This window comes from Dermacentor variabilis, chromosome 5, assembly GCF_050947875.1.
Source record: "Dermacentor variabilis isolate Ectoservices chromosome 5, ASM5094787v1, whole genome shotgun sequence".
Lineage (NCBI taxonomy): Eukaryota > Metazoa > Arthropoda > Arachnida > Ixodida > Ixodidae > Dermacentor > Dermacentor variabilis.
In genome coordinates, this window is record NC_134572.1 from 64586943 (window position 1) to 64607337 (window position 20395).

The 20395-nt window shown below is 42.0% G+C and overlaps 2 protein-coding genes across 6 annotated transcripts in view; both read right to left on the bottom strand.

The window, feature by feature from the left end:
• LOC142582700 (centrosomal protein of 152 kDa-like) overlaps nucleotides 1–10962 on the bottom strand; it is a 42698-nt gene extending 31736 nt beyond the window's left edge. For all 3 annotated transcript variants that reach the window (XM_075692654.1, XM_075692653.1, XM_075692652.1), the window contains exons 1-6: nucleotides 10743–10962; nucleotides 9330–9436; nucleotides 7643–7722; nucleotides 4920–4986; nucleotides 2688–2949; nucleotides 2215–2352 (exon numbers count right to left, since the gene is read on the bottom strand). In XM_075692654.1, coding sequence (XP_075548769.1) covers nucleotides 2215–2352; nucleotides 2688–2949; nucleotides 4920–4986; nucleotides 7643–7722; nucleotides 9330–9436; nucleotide 10743 — 655 coding nt within the window. In that variant the 5' untranslated portion in view covers nucleotides 10744–10962. The remainder of the gene's footprint in view (nucleotides 1–2214; nucleotides 2353–2687; nucleotides 2950–4919; nucleotides 4987–7642; nucleotides 7723–9329; nucleotides 9437–10742) is intronic.
• Nucleotides 10963–17745: 6783 nt separating this feature from the next.
• The window catches only part of Grp170 (hypoxia up-regulated Grp170 co-chaperone protein), a 39526-nt gene continuing 36876 nt past the window's right edge, over nucleotides 17746–20395 (bottom strand). For all 3 annotated transcript variants that reach the window (XM_075692657.1, XM_075692655.1, XM_075692656.1), the window contains one exon: nucleotides 17746–19183. In XM_075692657.1, the coding sequence (XP_075548772.1) occupies nucleotides 19104–19183 (80 nt within the window). In that variant the 3' untranslated portion in view covers nucleotides 17746–19103. The remainder of the gene's footprint in view (nucleotides 19184–20395) is intronic.

The following is a 20395-nucleotide window of genomic DNA, read 5'->3' on the forward strand; positions in this document are numbered from 1 at the left end:
TCACCAACCAGAGGCAATTAATTTTCGCGAGTGTCCAAAAAAAAAAGCAACAGAAATGCATGCACGATGGCATTCTTCCCACGCACACCCTTGTGAGCACTAAACAGACAAGAAACAAGCGGTCGCCCTTTGAGCGATTAGTAACGAGATAGCCATCAATTTTGCAAGCGAAAGAAGCCAAAACCGCCCGCGAAACAAAACCCGAACCGCTACCGGCCAGCCAGCCCGCCCGCGCGGGAGCGCGGGCGGGCTGGCAAACTAGCTCTAAAACCATGCAACGAAAACTGAGAGAGGGAGGTGCGAGAAAAAATTCCCTGTATTCCCACATAGTGGCAGCACATGATAGAAAAGAAAAAGTTAGGAAATTGGCGCGCTTTTTAAATGCACAGACGGCGCCGTAAATACACGGCATCGACTATTTTTGGCCTTGTTCGCGGCGCCGTATATTTACATCATTGACCCTCAAAAGGTTAAGGCAATTGGCATTCTTTGCCTACTTCAGGCATCTTAAGCCTGCCTATCTGTCTGTCTGTCTGTCTGTCTGTCTGTCCATCCGTCCTCGTATGTCTGTCTGTCTACCCTGCCCTGGCTTGTCCTGCCCTGTCCTTCCTAATAATAAAGCAGACCAAGCAGTCTTTCCGCTAGGGCGACTGGGTACGTGATCATGGTGGCGATGCCGTTGCAGTCATTCCATCGTCTCCATTCCAGCTTCACCATGGGACTGTCGTCATGCTGTCATCGTCATGCCTCCTACGCGAACTAAGTGGCCTAGGTTGTCTAATAGCTTGGGCCACTAGGTCTATGCTTGCATTCATTACATCATCATCAATTCAGCTATGTCATCTGACTCTCGACCAATTCTACTCCGTGCTGCCACGCGTGCCTGCCCGGGCCGCTGTATCTTGAAAGCCATCTGCGACGGGGACAGAGTCCGGCTGTGCTGTGTGTTTTCACAGCATAGTTCGCGCCGTTGTGAGACACAGCACGAAACTCAGTTCGATCGCTGCTGCTGCTGTGCGTCCTCACGTCAGCGTTTTGATAGCAAGTTTCCGCGGTCATCGAGTGACATGTGTTCATGTTTGCTTGTGCGCACCATGCTTGTTAATTTAGTTAGCATACCTATGTTTACAAGTTTATACAGCCGATTAAACTACTATCCTTACTTTGTATAGCCAGCTGCTCACTAATTTGCTTTTGCAATCGATGCTTCATCTTTCTGCCGTAACTGCGACTTTTTTTTTTTTTTCATCGATGCCAAAGTCCCGCCTGGCTTGAATGTTTGACAATACCTCTGCGGCTAGAACAACTTTTCATTTGAAAGCAGCGCTATAGTGGCATCGCCTGTTTGATGACACTACAATGTTGCCACACCGCACGCTGATACCAACACAGGTCAAAATGGCGACGTCGCTCATGTAACTCAGTTGGCTACTGGCACAACTAGTAGCGGTTGCGATACTGACTTTTCTAGATGGCACTAGCTATGCACTATATTTATCAATTACAATTAAAAACTGGCACATTTTGTTAAGTCCTCGTATCTAAGCCGAGCCTGGAGTTTCGTATATGATTATTTTTAAAAAACTCTTGGCCTAGATTCAATAAGTACAGTAGTTGTTGCATTGTCGTCATTCTACATTAGTCATCTGGCGCTTGTCATGCCGTCATCATCACTCCAAATTCATCATGTGACTCTCATCATGCCGTCATTGTGGTGCCATGGTCATCACCAGTCGTCATCATGCATTCGTTTTCATACGTTCGTCGTGATACTGTCTTCGTAATCTATTGTCGTCATGGCGTTGTTGTAAGGCCGTAGTTTAAACACCCTACTTCATTCAGAAACGTCAGCCTATTGTCATTATGCCATCGTCATTATACTGCCTCCGCAGTACCATTGATGTAATTCAGTATTCGTCATTCTATCAAAATCATGTGTTTGTCATTTAATCGTGATTATGCCACAATTTTCATGCTGTCGTAGTCATTGCGTTGTTGTTGTACCATTATCGTCACGCTGCGCCATTGTACCAATTGTGCTTGGCAAAACATGAATGCTCGAACACACTGATGCAAGCAGGATACAAAGACAGGTCATGAAAATGCTTGTATGCATGTCACCTTTGCATCCTGCCTGCACTGTTATTGACTGCCATGTTCATTCATCGTCATACAATTTATTGAATGTAAGGGAATAAATAAGCTTCTACAAACCTTGCAAGGTAGTCACCTGGTCCTGCAATGAGGTAATCTCCGCCCTAGATGACTCTCGCAGATTTTCCAGCTCAAACTTTAGCCGTTCTACTTCCCTCGTTCGCGCTTTGTACATCACCTCGAGCTGAACATAGTCATCTGGAAAAGATGATCCCTTGCATTTTTCTACAATTCTCAATGCCTGATGGGCCTGTGGTAATACTGAGAAAACCACCAACTGTGTAACATAAAGGGACCACAAAGGCAAACATTAGTAAGGATAACAAGTTGGAATAATTGTTTCTCATTAGTATGCGTAATGCTAGGGTAAAACAAGTGGAAATCAAATGCTTTCAACTACTTATTTGCAAGTAGATAATAGCGCACAAACCCTCCAGCAGTGGTCGTGATCAATGGTTTGCATACCTTTGACAAGAGCTATACTTGTGCCCATAGATGTTGAGAAACATGCACATGACCTACACTATGCTCACCTGCTTCATTCGTCAAGGCAGTCCCGTGGGGATGAGTGGGATGTTGGCCATTCAGAGGCGCAGATGAATTTTGGTGGATTCCGTTGCTTCCACCATCCAAGCCATCGCCCATGCCATGGCCGTGCAGCATCGGACTCCCAAGATCCAGGCCATTGGCGTAGTTGTCAGAGTACATGTTGAGCTTGGGAACGTGAGCTCCAGGCGCATTCTGGTGGATGCCCATGGCATAGTGTGGTGTGGCAAAAGGCTGCTTCACAAAGTTCTGCGAAAAAGTTTATTGCAAGCAGCTGCATTGGCTATGATAACCAGCATAAAGGCATGCAATGAAGAAAGTAGCACATTGTGACAAGTGTGAGTATCATGCATTGCTGAGTAACAGAAATTCAGGCATGTTCAGGAACCCATTTGACCACGAAAGCTTTTGTTGGTGTCAGTATTGCTTGGCAGCAGTTTATAGCTGCTGAATTTGAGGGTTTTTGCTAATTGCGCTTTCACACATCTTAATGATGCCTTGCAAATTTGCATATAGTATTTCAATATGTTGCTGAGCTGATTGTTGTAAGGCGAATTTTGCTGCTTGTCAGACAGCTTTCATTTTGCCTTTTTTAATGGTCATGTTCCGTTTGTAAAGGTCATGTTGGACCTTATTAGTCTATTCATAACATACAGCAATCTCTCATTCGGCCTCCGAAAATTCGATGCCTCAAGAAATTGTCTGAAACCATCTCAGACTGACTGCCAACGTTAGTGTGATTAGCATTGAAGCAACATAGTGACACATCATATTTCCACCACCGAAATGCGTCATGCATGAGGCATGTACTGCAGCCGGACTCCAATCTCATGCTTCCCTCTGGATGTACCCAGTAATCCAAATTGGCGCCAAAGATGTTCAATGAATAGCAGGACATATTTAATGTCACATACTCAGTGACTCAAGTAGCCACGAAAGAGGTCAATTGAAGAGGTTATTATTACATCACTTTTTTATGCGTTCCTAATTATACATCCTTTCAGGGATACGCATGCACTATATTAATGGTGATTTACCTTTAGACGCAACATACAAGCAGCAGCAAGCTTGGAACAATGAAGACTGACAAACAATGCACTGTTTTTAGATAACAGCGACGTTTTTTTGCAACTCTGCCACTCCCAACAGTTTTGCCTGGTTCAGGAGCTTGTCTGTGCTAACTTGCTCGAAGCAAGTGCCTTCCTTGCCTTCTTACAGCATCAGAAAACTTCCAACAGAAGGTTCGGAGACTGACAAGCCTAACTGTCTCATGAACAGGATTTATTTTTCATAATACTTGGTGCAAAATTGGTGCAAAACAAGCCCAAGTTCATAAACTTTATGGAAACTGCGGGAGATTTGGCATGTATGCATAATGAAGACATCTTCAAACAAACAAAAAACTGAATTACAAAACAGATCACAACTTTGCCTTCAAGCTCCTTTATCTTTACGCATACCACTTCGCCAGCTATCAGTAGCATCTACCAAACAAAGCAATTTAAAGACTAATAACATCACTCAATAACAATTTAATATGCATTTTAATGTATAACAACTTTATTTTACATGCTGGTTTTTACACGATGGTAATTTAGAATGTTACTGTACTTACATAATTAAAATAAATTATGTGACATCCCTATAATTTTTTCTTTTCCTCGTTACCGCATAGTTCCTTTCCAATAAACATCTGTGTCTCATTCCTAGCCACTAAAGATGATGCCATCTGACCAAGTCAACACTCAATTTTAAACAGCTGCACTCAAAACTACACTCAGATTCTTTTGTAGTTGAACTGCTCTGCGCAATACACTTGGGAAACATTACTTGTCTTCCTACTTCAGCAAGCAGCGCAAGAACGGGACACAGAAAAGGAGCACACGACAAAGGCACCGACTTCCAACCTCGTGTGCTCCATTCTTGCGCTGTTTGCTGAAATAGTGCTCATACCAACAAGCCCAGCTAGCCACCATTTTGTCTTTTTGGATAGCTTACTAGCCTTATTAAGTATAAGCATTCCAAGCATGATTTTGTTATTCCTGTCCATTTTCTTGGGCACTTTTCATTAATGCTGGTACAATAAAGCTGCAACAGTACAATGTATGCCATCAGAAGCCGAAGAAGCAATTACCTGTCCTTTCATACTCTTTCCTATCCCACATCATTAGTTTGTGAAGGAGGCAGTACCTTTAAATATGCTGAGATTAAGAACTTACCTGCCCTTCTTGATTTGGAGTAGAAGTCGTCCCTCCATAGCCAATAACCCCTGGGGGCTTGAAGTACCTGAGAATACAGGTCTCTGGTAAGCAAACAGACGCGACTTTCAAATTGCAGCAATCAGATGTATATGTGGACAAAAAAAAATTATGAGTAACTTTGCAGTGAGGTCCTTGAAGAAGCCTTAGCTGCACAGTGATGGAGCCCACTACACATAACATAGCAGAAAACACTGAGCAGATGTGCAGCCACCCACTATACATAATCTGTCCACTCCAGTTCACAGTCTCGAGTTCTTTATTCTTTCAAATGTCATCGCCGGAAGCACTGTGGTGAAATCATTTCGTTAAACCGTGGCTTCTGTTTCTCCTGCTTTCCTGTCCCTTGTTTCACTTCTTACAACCACCATCACTGAATTTTTTCGCTTCCACTTCTTACAGCTACTATCACTTATTTTTCTTACCTCAGTACTGATTCATGACTGTCTCATGCACAGTAGCATAAGTTGCTTTAAGAACTTTTGTTTATTTGCATGTTGAATTTCTTCATCACATGTCACATTAAAAAATCTCAACAGAATGATGCGACTTGAAATTGTTGACCCAACTCAAAATAGTGCAATTTATCTCATAGTTACACCTTCAGCAGAAGAAAAGACGGTGTGTAATGAAGTCTATATTCAATACCAGTGTGCGAGGAAGAATGAGTAGATGGGCAAGGCCTGCAGCCTGTCCATTGTCTCTCTTAGACCCCTGCCCTCCTATTTATTTATTTATTTATTTATTTCCAATACCCTCAGGGTATAAATACATTACAGAGGGGAGGGGCATACAAAGTAATAGTGAGCAAGAAAAGTAACAATAACAGAAGAAGCGAAGTATTATACAGAATAATTATACAAAGCATTATACAGCATATACGAAGCATTATACAGAATAATTACATACTGCCATAGAGTAGACTACATGAGAAAGTCATGTATGGTACTACAATAAGTTTGATAAGGCATTTTTAAAAGCAACTGAAATCAGCTATATCTGGTTATGAAGTGATTCTATTCCCTTGTGGTTCTGGGGACAAATGATTGCAAGCCTGCAGTAGTTGTAAAATATGGTCTGTTAACCTTATGGGGATGATCAAGCCGGTGTGAGCGAAATGGTGCTGGTAGGATGAACAAGGATTGAAGAGTGGGGTTGTGGTAGTATGTGAAAAAGACAAATGCGTGACTGCTTTCTACGGTTGGCTAGGGAAGGAAGACCAAGAGTAGCTTTCACTTCTGTGATGCTGGCATTTCGATCATAGTTAGCTGAAGTAAAGCAAGCGGAGCGATTGTGCACTGCCTCAATGCACTGTATCAATGTAGAGTAACGAAGCGTATACACAGACAAAGCGTATTCTAGCTGGAGCCGAAAGTAGGCTGTACAAAGTAACAGGTTGAGTGACAGCGGGCCAAGGTAAAAGTTTCTTTTCAAGTAACCTAAAGTTTGGTTCGCTTTAGCTATTAAATAATCAATGTGATGTTTCCATGATAGGTCTCTGCATATTTAAACACCAAGATAGCGATAGGAAGCTGTGGTTTGCAGGGTGTTGTTGTTAAGAAGATAGGACAGAGAGATAACATCACGCCTAGTTGTGCGCATGCTTTTGCATTTAGCAACGTTCGTTCAATTCCGTGTGCCACGTGCGGCACCACTCTGTCACAGTGTTTAGATTATGCTGAAGTGATGTTATATCTGAATTGTTGGTTATTTTCCGGCAAATGATACAGTCGTCTGCGAATAAACAAGCTTGGGAAGAAACGTTAGCAGTTAAATCGTTGATATAAATGAGAAATAAAAGGGGGTCAAGGACTGACCCTTGAGGTATGCCGGAACCGACTGGAGCCAATGGAGAATCGCAGCTGTTAGCTGTAACATACTGGACACGACAGGAAAGAAATTCGCGAATCCAATCATGTACTTGCAGGTGAATATTTAACGCACTTAGTTTATGTAACTGTAAAGAGTGATTAACTTTATCAAAAGCCTTGGCGAAATCTAAAACATACAATATACAATAAAGCATTCAGTTGTTTGTGAAAGTAAGTTGGGTTTCACACAAGAAAAACTTTTGGAAGCCATGTTGCAAAGTAGGAAAAAAACTATTAGCCGCTAGGTAGTTGACAAGATGTGTAAAAATGCAAGACACACAGGTGATCATGTGCAATTACTGCCACTCATGCCTTCACATAAAGAACAAGTGCTATGCTCAGCTGGAAACACATCAATATGGCAGAAAACAGCAAAGTTTGTACAAGTTCTATTAATGATGGCTGCATCTGCCAGTTCACGCACAGTGGTGAATTCGTGGCTCTGATGGTCTGCTGCCGTGCTTTTGATGCCGCAATGTAATCGGAGTGAAATGTTACGTTCTTGTTAACTGTTTGTCGGGTGCACGTCAAAGAACCGTAGGCAGTCAAAATCAATCCAGAGCCCTCCACTACATCTCTCATAGCCCATGCGTAGCTTTGAGATGTTAAAACCCATCAATAAACCTACGCCTTATAGTTGGTCTACAAAAAAGAATGAAAGATAAAAATGCAACCACAATCAAAATAATGGCAATGTTGCCATCAACATTATCTAGTTCTTGTGTCTCTCCTGTGTATCAAACAAATGTGATTATGACCTTATTTCTTTACTTTTGGTAATGTTGGTCAAGAAGGAAAGCCAAAGAAACTCACTGGTCAGTAGAAAGGTCCTCATCATCATCATCCGACAGTCCCTCCAGGTCATCAAACCCATTTGCAACTGCTTGTTGCAGCTATAACAAGAATTAAATTCAGTTATCACTGTAGCACTGGTAGTGAACTACTGCACAACAATTTTAAATATTGTAGCAACACCTAATTTGCAGCTTTATCTTTTCTCTTCTTTAGCTGCAATTAACAGAAATATCTTATGCTAGACTTATAAAGTTGATACAGAGAATGACTGAATGTTTACTAAACATCAATTTCTTTGTGATATTCTTTTATCAAATAATATCTAGTTGCCTTTCTAGATGCCAGGTAGCTGATATAACATCACACTAAACTAAACAGAGCATGTGCAAATGTTGAAACAGCTATGGTGTTGAAGGGATGTGAAAGAGCATCACTAAACCAGTTTTTCAATGATAAAGAAATCTTTCAAAACAAAACAGTTGCTCTTTTGCTATTGCAGCCCAGTTTATTCACACTACTCAAGTTTTTGTTCTTCCTCGGTGACCTTTTAATAGGGCTCATGTTAAGTTCTGCAAGTAAGCCAACCTGCATACTTCCTTTTTATTAATCAAGTTGCTTAACCCTGCACTTCAAATGAAAGCAAAGCATGACCATGTGAGCTGGTGCCACTATCCACAGCTCACCACTCACTCAACACACATCCCTCTACATTAGCAGCACAAATAATCAACTTTCAAGTATGAGGAGGCTTGCGCATGCCCCCGAACCTGAGACCCACTCCTTCGAGAGCCTAAAGAATGCACCAAAAAAGGAACCAGGCGGTTGCTACAATAAGCGAAATCAAATGTGCCCTGTGTTGTGGGTGCTTACCAGTTTCACATTTGCAAAAAATTGGCTTTCTTGCATAGCATGGGCATCCCTAGGCTGATATTCATGCTGGCAAATTTGTATAAAATATTTCTTCTGCTGTCTAAGCAGAAATTTGGAGCTAGGAGGGAGGCACATACTTTGTATATTTCAGCTGTCTTTTTTTGCTCTCAGTACTTATTGTAAAAATTCATGCTGGCAAATTTGTATAAAATATTTCTTCTGCTGTCTAAGCAGAAATTTGGAGCTAGGAGGAAGGCACATACTTTGTATATTTCAGCTGTCTTTTTTTGCTCTCAGTACTTATTGTAAAAATTGCAAATTAATACTTTCATTCATGTTTCTTGGGGTGCTTCTTTGTCCTTGAAGTTTCACAAAATAATTCTCAAAACTCTCTGAGCAGTTATTTCTGCTTTACTTCCATTCAAAACATCAAAGATCAGGATTCTATTTCATGTACCATGGTATGCGTTGTGACTAACAAGTCTTGAAATAAAATGTTAAAACATAAAGACACCAAAAATGAATAAATTTCCAGTGGTAACTTGAAAGAAAAGAGTTAATGGTGAACAGTAACTACATAAACATTTAAAGAAATGAAATGGAGTCAATATATTGACGCCTCTACTCCTAAACTTACATTTGAACAAATTTGCAGGATGATGGCCTTGTAAGATGACTCCTATCCCACACAGCACTACAAGTTTTTGTGATTTGTGGTTAATACTCTTTACTAATGGGGTGTCAACTAAGCTCTGGATACTTATGACACAGCAGTTACCCCATTAACATTCTGTGCCTTACACTACACCAATAAGTAGGTGGTAAACAGACAGACCTCTTCAGCCTTTTTTCTAACTTCAGCTGAAGCCTCGTCCTCTTCATCATGGTTAATGTCGAACTTCAGTTCATCAGCAGCACCAAGCAAGCTCATGCCCGGCTCCACTAAAGGTGAAGAGCAAACAACAGGTCGTGCATAATAAATTCATTCTGACAAATGGCAAGGTTTAGAACATTAACAAAAACATTAGCAAAAGGGACTGTTTCTCGTCTAAATCACAGGCTCATTTATGCTCATTCTAGTGGAGTGCCACTTGGCAGCAGCTTGTTCCAATAACAAGACTGATGACAGTGGAGGCCTAGTACATACAAAAAGTAGATCATACTGTGCTGTTCTACTGCAATCCAATGCCAGTGCTTTATCAAAGCGACTGTCTTTGAAGCCACGAGGAACAATTACCAGAAAATATAAGGAAAGTGGCGTTTATTTGCAGGACGTCCATGATTTATTTTGCAATAATAAAGTGCTGAGATTTGTGTTTTGACTGCGCCACGCACTGGGGAATACACTCAATTTATTATGAACAATGCAGGAAAGCATATCACAAGAACAGCATACAGCACGAAACACACAGTTGAAGGCTACTTCCATGCGAAATTTCCCACCAAGCAAGAGAGTTGTTGGTTTACGTATATTGATTAATTATTTATTTTTTTATTCTGATAAACTTGTCCTGAGATTGTAGGAACCGATGGTGGAGCATCGATTACTTCCGTAGGTGCCTAGAGTTTCAAAGCGAGTTTCTGATGAGAAAAGACACATATCTACCCATGTATTTGTTCAACGCAGCGTTATGAAATGTAAACTAGGAACCGTTACTTGCATATGCAGGCGAAATATGAATGTCACGACATGAGGGTTTGTCCGTGAACATAAGGTGAGCTGCCGCTGCTGCTTACGATCAGTCCGCATCGTTCTAAGCTTCACCAATGTGCAGCCGATCATGTTTCGCATAGGCACTGCTGAAGAGTGCAGTCAGCTGCCAATGCCAGGGGCTTAAAAGCATCATCCGCTATATTTAAGTACGATTGCTCTATGCCCGCCAGTAACTGCAGCTGTCTTCTCTGCACAACAGCTGATTCGGATAACTTTCCCATATGTTTACAATGGTCGTTTAGTCAATTGACCCTTCACTCAGCAGAAAAACAGACCACAAAGATCGCAATAAACGAAAATCTTCTACAATGTAAAAAGAGCCAGGTATGAAGAGTTATTCACGCCTACGATGACACCAACGCTAGGTACACGCTAGCGTGTTTGGGATGAATTCGCGCAGATCAGTGCGTCTAGCAGCTTCGACATCGGTGTATAACGTAAGACATCTCATCGATCGTAAATAGCGCTAACTAAATACCTCCAAAGCACGGATACAGCTGCAAAACAATCGGTTACAACGCAATGCGTGCTCACTTGAGGCAGCCGGTCAGGGCAGAAAACGTTCGGAGCCCAGAGAGCAGGTTAGCGGTCTCGAGAAACTCGTGCCATCTGTGGCGAGCACAAACGAGGACAGCCGGGCAAGATAAAAAATGTAATAGCGTCGGCGAACTGGCTGCGCGGTAGCCGCATCTACTCAGTAAACAAAAATCTGAACCCGACAGCTCGCGCTCACACAAAACAAAACTGACGCCGCGATTAAGGTGAAGCCGCGGAGCCATCAGCACTTCTGCGAGCGTTGCGTAAACATATTTGTATCTTAAATTGCATTTTAAATTTCGGTCCTTGGGCTCACTAATATTATTGCTTAACAAAGTCTTAGTATATTAATATAAGATACATTTACTACTCAAATAAAAAAATACATCGTGTGCATGACAATCTCGGAGGCCCATGCATGACAGCGTAGATTTTCACACAATAATTACGCACGCATAGTGCCGGAAAAAATAGCAGACGAATGCACCGACACTCATTTTGTTCGCTAGAGTAACTTTTGAAAACTTGCCCTAAAACTTTAACCTTGTTGTTTGAGAAAATTAATGATATGACACGCGTTTGTATCACCCAAGTATCACCCGTGTAGTAGCGCCGTGCGCAGAAAAGCGAGGAATACGCAAATTTAAACAGCATGACAGAAAATTGTGGCATCCAATCACGCAACAGCATATTAGTCATGCGTAACCATAGATGACAGTAAAGTGGGACACTGTGTAGATCATGTACGGCACGTAAAATATAGACTCGTAGACCTTCCTCAGTTTCACCATGTGTGAAGGGAACACCAGCCTCTCACTAAAATAAGCATATGGCGCTTGATTATAAATAACTCTCCTTGATTCTTCTTGCAAGAAAAAGTTACTTCTGTAACACATATCCCCTCAACAGTAACTCTTTAGCTGATGAGGTGGATAGTTCCTAGATGTCAAGTTTTGGCAACGTCAAATGATTTCATGGCACCATAATTATTAATCATGCAAACATAAATTACCACCACTGATACGCACACAAAAAACGTAAGAGGTTTGTCACTTGAATCCTGAAAGGGGCAATATATATGTTCGTCCGCTTGAAGTGGCGATCGATTTGGCGGTAAATGAGGGAGAAAACCGTTAGCATATTACATCACCCTTCTTTGAGGTCCTAGATCCACAACTTATAAACCGCATTCACCACATTGCAAAGTGGCTCTGCTCAGCTGCTCACTCAACAAACTTCCTGCATAGGGTTGGCAATAGCGACGAACGATTAATCTATTAAAAGTATCCCGCAAAACGATTAATCTTCATCGATGCTTTCATTTAATCGTTTAGACATATTCGATTAATCGCCGAGTGGTTGCTTGCTGGGCTAGTGGGGCTACTTGGTTCACTGAAAAATTCTTATGCAACAGCGCAGACAGACAAAGAAACTTATTTACAAGGTCCTGGGAATCTTTGCCCCAGGGCACAGCTGCGGGCCACTCCCACGCGGGGATATGCAACGGCACGAAATATATATATATATATATATATATATATATATATATATATATAAGGGACGACGACAGCGCTCTTTTCACTCTGTCTCTCTATCATCGTCCCTTCCTTATATTTTATTTTATAGGGACACTCCAGGCGCATTTCTGTCGTCGGCGTCGCCGTGAGGTTACGTATGAGTGAAAGCGTGTGAGAGCCGGTGAACGCGGTTCAATCTCACCAGCGCGAGCGAGGAACACGGCCCGCATGCCGGATGCGTGCCCTCTCCTGTCGCGCGCGAGGCAGGGAGGTCAGTTGACAATAAGGCAAGGGAAGAGAATTGTTCTTCTCCGGCGGCTTGCTAGGGTGCCTCGATGTCCTCCTCGCCCGCCGCTCCGTACAGAGTGTAAGCCCCTTGATAATTTGAGTTTCTCCACTCTCCACTCCTCCTCGCCCCTTGCGCCCCCCTCTCCCCGCGGGAAGTGGTCTTGCGCCCGTTTTTCTGCGCGAAGATTGGCCACCCTACAGTTGCCCGTGGAAGCGCGCGGATCTTGCGTATTGCTTGTTTTTCTTTTTCGTCCGCGCCATTTTTCTCCTCAGCTCGGCTGGCCGGGCGCTTTAGCTCGGGGAAGTGAACGTTGTACGCTGCGCTTCCTCCTCTCCGAGCTAGCGCTACGCCGTGCTGCTGCGCATATAACTGCAGCCAGAAGCCTGAAGACGGGTATGCAGTTTTTATGATACCATGCGCAAGCAAAGCGTGAAGACTTGTGCAGGTAGAAGTGGCTGCATATAACATTGGCTGAAATAACTTTGTTCCAACAAAGAACAGTGTTGTTTGCAAGGTGAGACGTCTTTCTTATCGTTTGTAGCAATTGCACCCCCCTAACGCTGCGTTTTTAAACAAATTCTTCCGGCCTGATAACAGTGTTTTTGCTGCGGCAATTTGTGCCTTGGATAAAAATGAGGTTGTACTCAGTATGCTTAATATTCTGCTGGGACTCCATGACCTCGCACGTCACCTACTGTTGTTATTCACTCGGAAATGCAGCACTATAGATTCTGCTTTCCGCTGTGAACATTTATGTGCGAAGATACAGCCTCTCGATCACACTTTTTGCGATTGCTAGAATTCGTGGCCTGTTTTAGTGAAAACTGAAATAGCAGCTTGTAAAGGAGCTATTATATTCAGTGTACGTCATACTGCCTGCATTCAGTCATACAATGAATGCAGGCCCTGAAAAAATTAGTGGCAAGTATACCCGTGGTATTGCAGGTGATGAGTGCTAGCTACACTATATTGCGTTTAAGTCAATTCGTCTCAGTACAATCACTAACCAAGCGTTAACATTGCTAATCAGTAATCATCTCTAAATGCGCGGCTGGACATGCTTTGGTTCGATTCCGGCATTCCTAGAGTCATGTGATATTTTCTATACCTCACAATGCGACCTTAACACATAGATCTAAGGCTTTCGCTTAATAAGCCACACACGCAGGGATGTGCTATAAGCAATACTAGATCAGACGCACAAAGTAAAGCATCTCATCATGTGGGAGAAACATTGTCTGGAATATAGAACTTGCTTCAAAGCTCCTTTTACATCAGTACACCCCATTCATACGGCTTTAAGAAAAAAAACCAACCTCCTCATAAACGTTGCCTTCAGCATTATCGATGCTGTTATCTGCATTTCTCAAAATTTTCAGCACCACTTGGGCACGCAACTGGCCCAAAATAACGCACCTCCATAGAATGCTGCAGCCCGTCCGAAGCAGCACAGGAGAAAAAGCGTGCCATGCCCAGCGCTCGCAGCCAGCAGGCGAGGAGAATAGAGGAGGAAAGCACCGCAGGGAGGAGAGTGTCACTACTTTCAAATCATCAAGGGCTTTTAACAGAGTGGAGACAACCACGGTGCCTACTACGGTGTTGGCCATGTGAATCGTGAGGGCCGTAGTAGATGCCTTTAGCGGACACCGTAGGGATGCGTTGCCAGCGCTCGCGTGTTTTGAAAGCAATCTTCGACGTAGCCAAAGTACGCGCCCATGAGGGCATTTCAAAGCCATCTGCGATGTTTGCAGAGTGCACGTAGTGCCAGTAGCTTCGTATGTGCTGTGCTTTTGACGTTTCGTTCACATTGAAGCGAGAGATCCATGAAAGTTAATTCGCTTGCTGCTGCCTTCATTCCTCACTCCATAATTTCTACAGCAAGTTTCTGCGCTCATCGAGCAAGATGTGTTCATGTTTACCTGTGCATGCATGGCACCATGCTGGTTAATTCAGTTAAAACACATTGATGGTTTAGCTGGTTTAAATCCATGACAGAATGTGTAAGCATGACATAACAAGGACGTAGAAAGAAGCAGACACACAAAGACCTTTGTGTGTCTCTTTGTGTCTGTTTCTTTCTATGTCCTCATTCAGTCACGCTTCCACATTCTATCATTGTTAACACAGTTCGTAAGTGAATGTTTACAAGTTTATACGGCTGATAAAACTACTATCCTTACTTCATACAGCTATCTACTAATTTGCTATCGAAATTCTTTTGGGTGGAACTGCGATTTATTTTTCGCTGTTGCACAAGTTTTGATCAGTCATTTTCGATAGTTTGACAGGAGCGGCGCGAAAATTTTGAAACCGTTCTAGAATGGCTGTGCATGAGCAGTGACTGTGGCTGCGGTAAAGTGACTGTCGACTATTTTTCTGAATCCCGAGGTACAGACCTGAGGGATGCCAAGCGGAGCACTTCTCCTGTCTTCCCCCACACCGCACACGCCAGCACACTGACCGAAGCCGGAGGCTTCAAATGCCCTCGCAATTAAAGACACACTATGGCCACCCAGTCGTTGATTGTCGTGTCACTCTCAGCCAAGACGTGGCACAGCATTCGCGACGGTCTCGAGCATGTATTTGACATAGTAGTGTATATCGTGTCGATTCCAGCAAATCTATAGCTTCTATTCTACGAGAGGAAGTGAAAAAGTAAAGGGCTTTAGCAATTTCTTGCACTAGGGTTTGGTAACACAGCTAGTATCCAGCGCTGAATTAGTGTCGTCTGCAACACTTCTATGGAACGTGTCACTCTTATTCAAGCATTAGTTGTTAGAGTGTAGCAGACCGTTAAACATGGCAGCTCCATTGTCAATCTGCACCAAGGAGGAAATCAGCGCAGTGATTCGCTTTTTGTTTGCAGGAGATGTTAAACCTGAGGAACTTATTTGTCGAATGCAAGCGCAGTATGGTGACAGTTGTTTATTGTGAAGCAAGATCTACGAATGGATAGAGCGTTCAAACAGAGAAGGACTTCTTTATGTGATGAGGAAAGATCGGGCAGGCCATTGATGTCAAGGACCGAGGACAATCTGAAAGACGTTGAGGGTATGGTGATGGAAAACAGACGAATCACAGCAGACGAAATTGCCAATAGGTACTTTACATATCAGTCATGATTCAGGGTACTATTCCATCTTACATGACCGGCTAAATTTTCAGAAAGTGTGTGCAAGGTAGGTCCCAAAAGAATTGTCAGCGCAGCATAAGGCACAAAGGTTGGACATCTCTTGTAAACATTTGGCTTGTTATTGTCACGAGAAAGATTAATTTTTACAGCAAATTGTTGCCGTAGATCAAACTTGGGTACACCATCACGAACCAGAAAGTAAGGCTGTGAGCATGGTTTGGAAACACTCATCATCACCAGAAGTTGATAAATTTAAACGTCAACCATCAGCTGGTAAGATTATGGTAACACTACTCTGGGACATGGAAGGTGTGGTAGCCGTTCATTTCACCCCAAGAGGCGAAACTGTGAACAGTGAAAAATATTGTGATGTGTTGCGAGCTAAACTGAAACCTGCAATCAGATCCAAACGTCGTGGAAAACTGCGAAAAGGTGTCAACCTGCAGCAAAATAACGCTCAGCCACATTCTGCCAAACGGCCAGACGAAACAATAAAGGAGTCGGGATTAAAATTTCTGGAACACCTGCCATACAGTCCAGACATGGCTCCAAGCAATTTTCATGTTTGGACCATTGAAGGATGCGCTCAGGGTCAGAAGATTTGCAACTGATGCAGAAGTCATTGATGCGATGCAAAATTGGTTACAGGCGCAACACAAAAGCTTTCTTTCCGAAGGTATCAAAAAACGTGAAACGTTGGGCAAAGCGCCCAACGTTGTAGTGCAGAAAGGCTATGTAGGAAAATAATGTATGTTTTAGTTTTCTATCAATAGAATAAATGTACCTTTTCTAAAAGGTCCCTTTACTTTTTGACTTCCCCTCGTATAATCCATTCTCGCCGCATGCTGCAGTTGTGTGGCCATTCAGAGAAGCCATTGGTTTCACCCAAACATGCCAGCCAATTGACATTGCTTTGCTCTGTAGAAAAGGGCATGTGGTTCGAAATCCTAAACCAGTAACTTTCTTTTCATGTGCATATTGCAATTTCTTGCATATTTTAGTTTGGCTTCACCTTTCACTTTTGCCATCTTATTTCTTGTTTAACTGTACCATATAGGAATTCACTAGTGCCAGGTATCTTAATTCTGCTCAAAGTGCCATTTTATAACATACATATATTGTTTATCTTCTCAAAGGGCACTATTTCCAACTTTATTTAGTCTAATAGATTAAATATATTCTTTATCAAACCTTATACGCTTGTATTTCTAACTTTGTTGCACCTCTTAAACATTATAATAGGGTCCTACAAAAATGGATAACTTTGTTTCCACTTTTTAAAAGCGCCCGGCAAAAATTTCAATCAATCAAAAAATGTTGCGTCAAAAGTGATTAATCAATTAAAAGTAAAAATGATGAATGATTAATTGTTAATAAAATTACCCTATTCCTGCACACACACACACACACATACATAGGCGCTCTTCTAAGCTCTCATCTGCTCTCTACGTCATGACCAGCTTCCCACACTGCACACACACACACTTTATTCCAGTTTGACAATCCTAATGCTAATGCATTAAAAAATGGATGTCACATGACACATTCCATATAACAGATAATCCAGACAGAGTGAAGGAATGTTTAACTTAAGCATCATCACCCACCTATTTGATGTCCACTGCAGGACAAGTCTTTCTGCATGCAGAGTTTCTCCGTCACGTCACCCATCATCATCCCAAGCCTGCATTTTTCCTCATTACATCAACCAATACTCTACACTCTTTGCCTGCACTTTCCTTTGACACAAATCCGGTTTCTCAGCTCACTAGTCATATGCTCTATGCATTATAACATCAGCCCAATTCAACTGCTTCCCACTAACCTCAACAAGATTGCCATCTACCCTCATTTGCTTTTTTATCTATGTCGACTTCCAGTCTTGAATTATTACATAACGTTCATAAACGTTCCATCACTTGGTGTGCAGTCATCGGCTTTTCAAATGTATTTGTCTCCTACGTGTTTCAGAAGAAACATTGCGCCATTCAGAGGTTTAAAAAGGTGGCCAAATCACATTACGCCTGACACAAACAAAAGGAACACATCAAGATGCGAGCATACGACAAGACCACAACTTTTATTTGCAAACAGGACATTTATCTGTCAATATGTACAAGGTGTAGAGAACCATCACGCAAAAAATACATGGCATTCTGCATTTGGTCAGGGATCATTCACTCGGTCTTGCCCACTCTCCTTCTCACTTCACTCACTTGTGTGGCCACTGCAGTGTCGTACACAAATAAAATTTTCCAGTACTCACACATGTGGAAAGGAACACACTTCTAGGCCTGCTACACTGTGCCAATATCTCATACAAGAGGCACTGTGCAACCAAATATGCAAGTACATAAAAAAAAAGAAAGAGAAAAGGTAGACTGACATATCACTATTCGAGGCTGCCTGATCAAATACTTGCCTGTAAACAAGTTTTTTAAAGTTTGAGCAGCAGCTACCAACATGAGCACATAGCACAAAGAAAAAGAAGTGCGTACAAAACAATACAGACAGTTTCGTCTGTGCCCCTATACAAGGTTTGGTAAAGTAAGCCCAACGTAACAAGTGGTCCAATACACCTTAGATTAAATGAGCACGAGAAATGTGAATGTTCCTGCGAGAATTTCTAAAGCACCAATGAGTACTATTTCACCGACTTTTGCAAAATATGACACGAGGTCAACTTTGAGAGCTTGCTTCTGGCAGCCAATTATTGAGTATACTAGCTCACTAACATCTGCCAATCTAAGATTATCAGCAAACAACTGCACCAGGTTCTGCCAATTACACTTTCATCAAACAGTGCTAGTTCACCGGCTTCAATCAAGTCACAATCACCTATTCAAATGGAAGCCTAGAAACGTCAAAAACATGTTCTGCAGTTCTGTCTGCCAATTCGACTGTAACACCAAGCTGCAATGCTGCTCAATAACTTTGTGTAGCGTAACTCCTCATTTACAAGCTAGATGTAAGGTGATATGGGTGACCTCCAGCAAATCCATTTCTGCACAATGAAAAAATGAAGAAGTCATAAATATCCATTTGCTGGTGGCTTCTACAGCTAACACCATGAACGAAGAAAAGAAAATGAACTTCTCACTTTCATAGGGCACCCGTTCTTCTCTCACTTCCATGTGACGTTTCCAAGCACATTGAACAAATGGCATCAAAGATGCTTCTAAAGAAACTAGTGCCAAGACTGTTTCATGGAAACATTCTCCTGCTGCTGCACTCCCCAATGAGCACACTGCAGCCTTACTTTCCAGTCTCGTTAAATAATAACTCTGGCAATATATGTACAAAACCACAAATTAAACAATAATTAAGGAACCCTTCCCAACAGTTTCCTCCTGGCTGCCGATGTGCCGTAGACAGTGAGTGACGAGTCCATAAATTAGAGTGCAGTGTTTTGTGATCCTTCAAAGCTCGGTGTGTTGGCCATCCTCGGGTTGCTCAGGTGTTGGCTCCACAGGTTCCAAGGGAACAGCACCTTCCCCTTCTGTAAAAGTAGAGAGCAAGAGGCAATATCAGTGCACATTCCACGAAACAGTACGATTTGCTCTGTATCTGAGATGTTTCTTTACTCAACGACAATTTTCTATGCAATGGAAGGGAAAGTTACAGGACAAAGGTTGTGCACATGTAAATGTGCAACATATAGTAGAATCTCATTCATACATTTTAGAAATAACGCACAAAAAATGTACTAATTGGGAAAATGTAAGACCCAAAGGAACTACAAAAATTGACAAGTTCAGCTGTAGTTGTAACGTGTAACGTTACAACTACATCTATGTAACGTGAATCTACATCTATGAATCTATGTAATGTGAATCATTACTCTGTGCCACTGCGCATGGTGTGTAGTTGTGTAATCTTAAGTTTCCGAGATGTAGTGCAAAGCGTTCACTCGTGTTTCGACAGAGTGTTCGTGGTCATTGAGCGAGATCTGTTCATGTTTGCCTGAGCGCATGTGACACCAATAAATCTATGAATTTTATGTCGTGTAGTTGTCTCTTTCCTATCACCATCTATGCTATGCTTTTCTAGCAAAACTGGAACATTTTTTTTTCTGAGGACAAATATTCATATTTTTACACTTTTGCTTTTAAGGGGGGACATGGCGATTAGAGATATCATACTTATTTCTAGACCAAATTCAGTTAAAATATATAGACCTGTTCAGTTTGTCAAGCTGATTTCAAAAGTGCAATTATTTTTTTTTATAGGTCAAGTAATTATGGAGGTAAGTAAAAGTACACTACTATTATTTGTGGAGACAATAGGTAAAAAAAATCTGGACAGAAAGCTATAATTAATGCATGAGTGGACAGCTGAATGTTTAAGGAGTGAAATGGTGCAAGCAGTTTTCAAATCCAACAATAATTAGCAATTTAGCGGTTCATCAAAGTCCATTGTTTACACCATGGCTACTAGGTCACAAAAACAAAAGGGAAAAAAATGATAGGAAAACGAAAAACAAGAATCTGCTTGCAGCACTTCAAGCTTTATGCATTTAGCTTTATATACCAAAAAAATTACAGCTCTAGCTGTCCTATATCTTGAGATATTGTTGCCACAAACAAGCAGGGTGATTGAAAAGCTTGTTTTGAGAAAATTGCAAAGAACACACACAACATTTATTCAGGAATATCATGAAATACCAGCCATAACAGGCTAGTATGCCCCTGGCAGATAGTCAGCTTGGTAG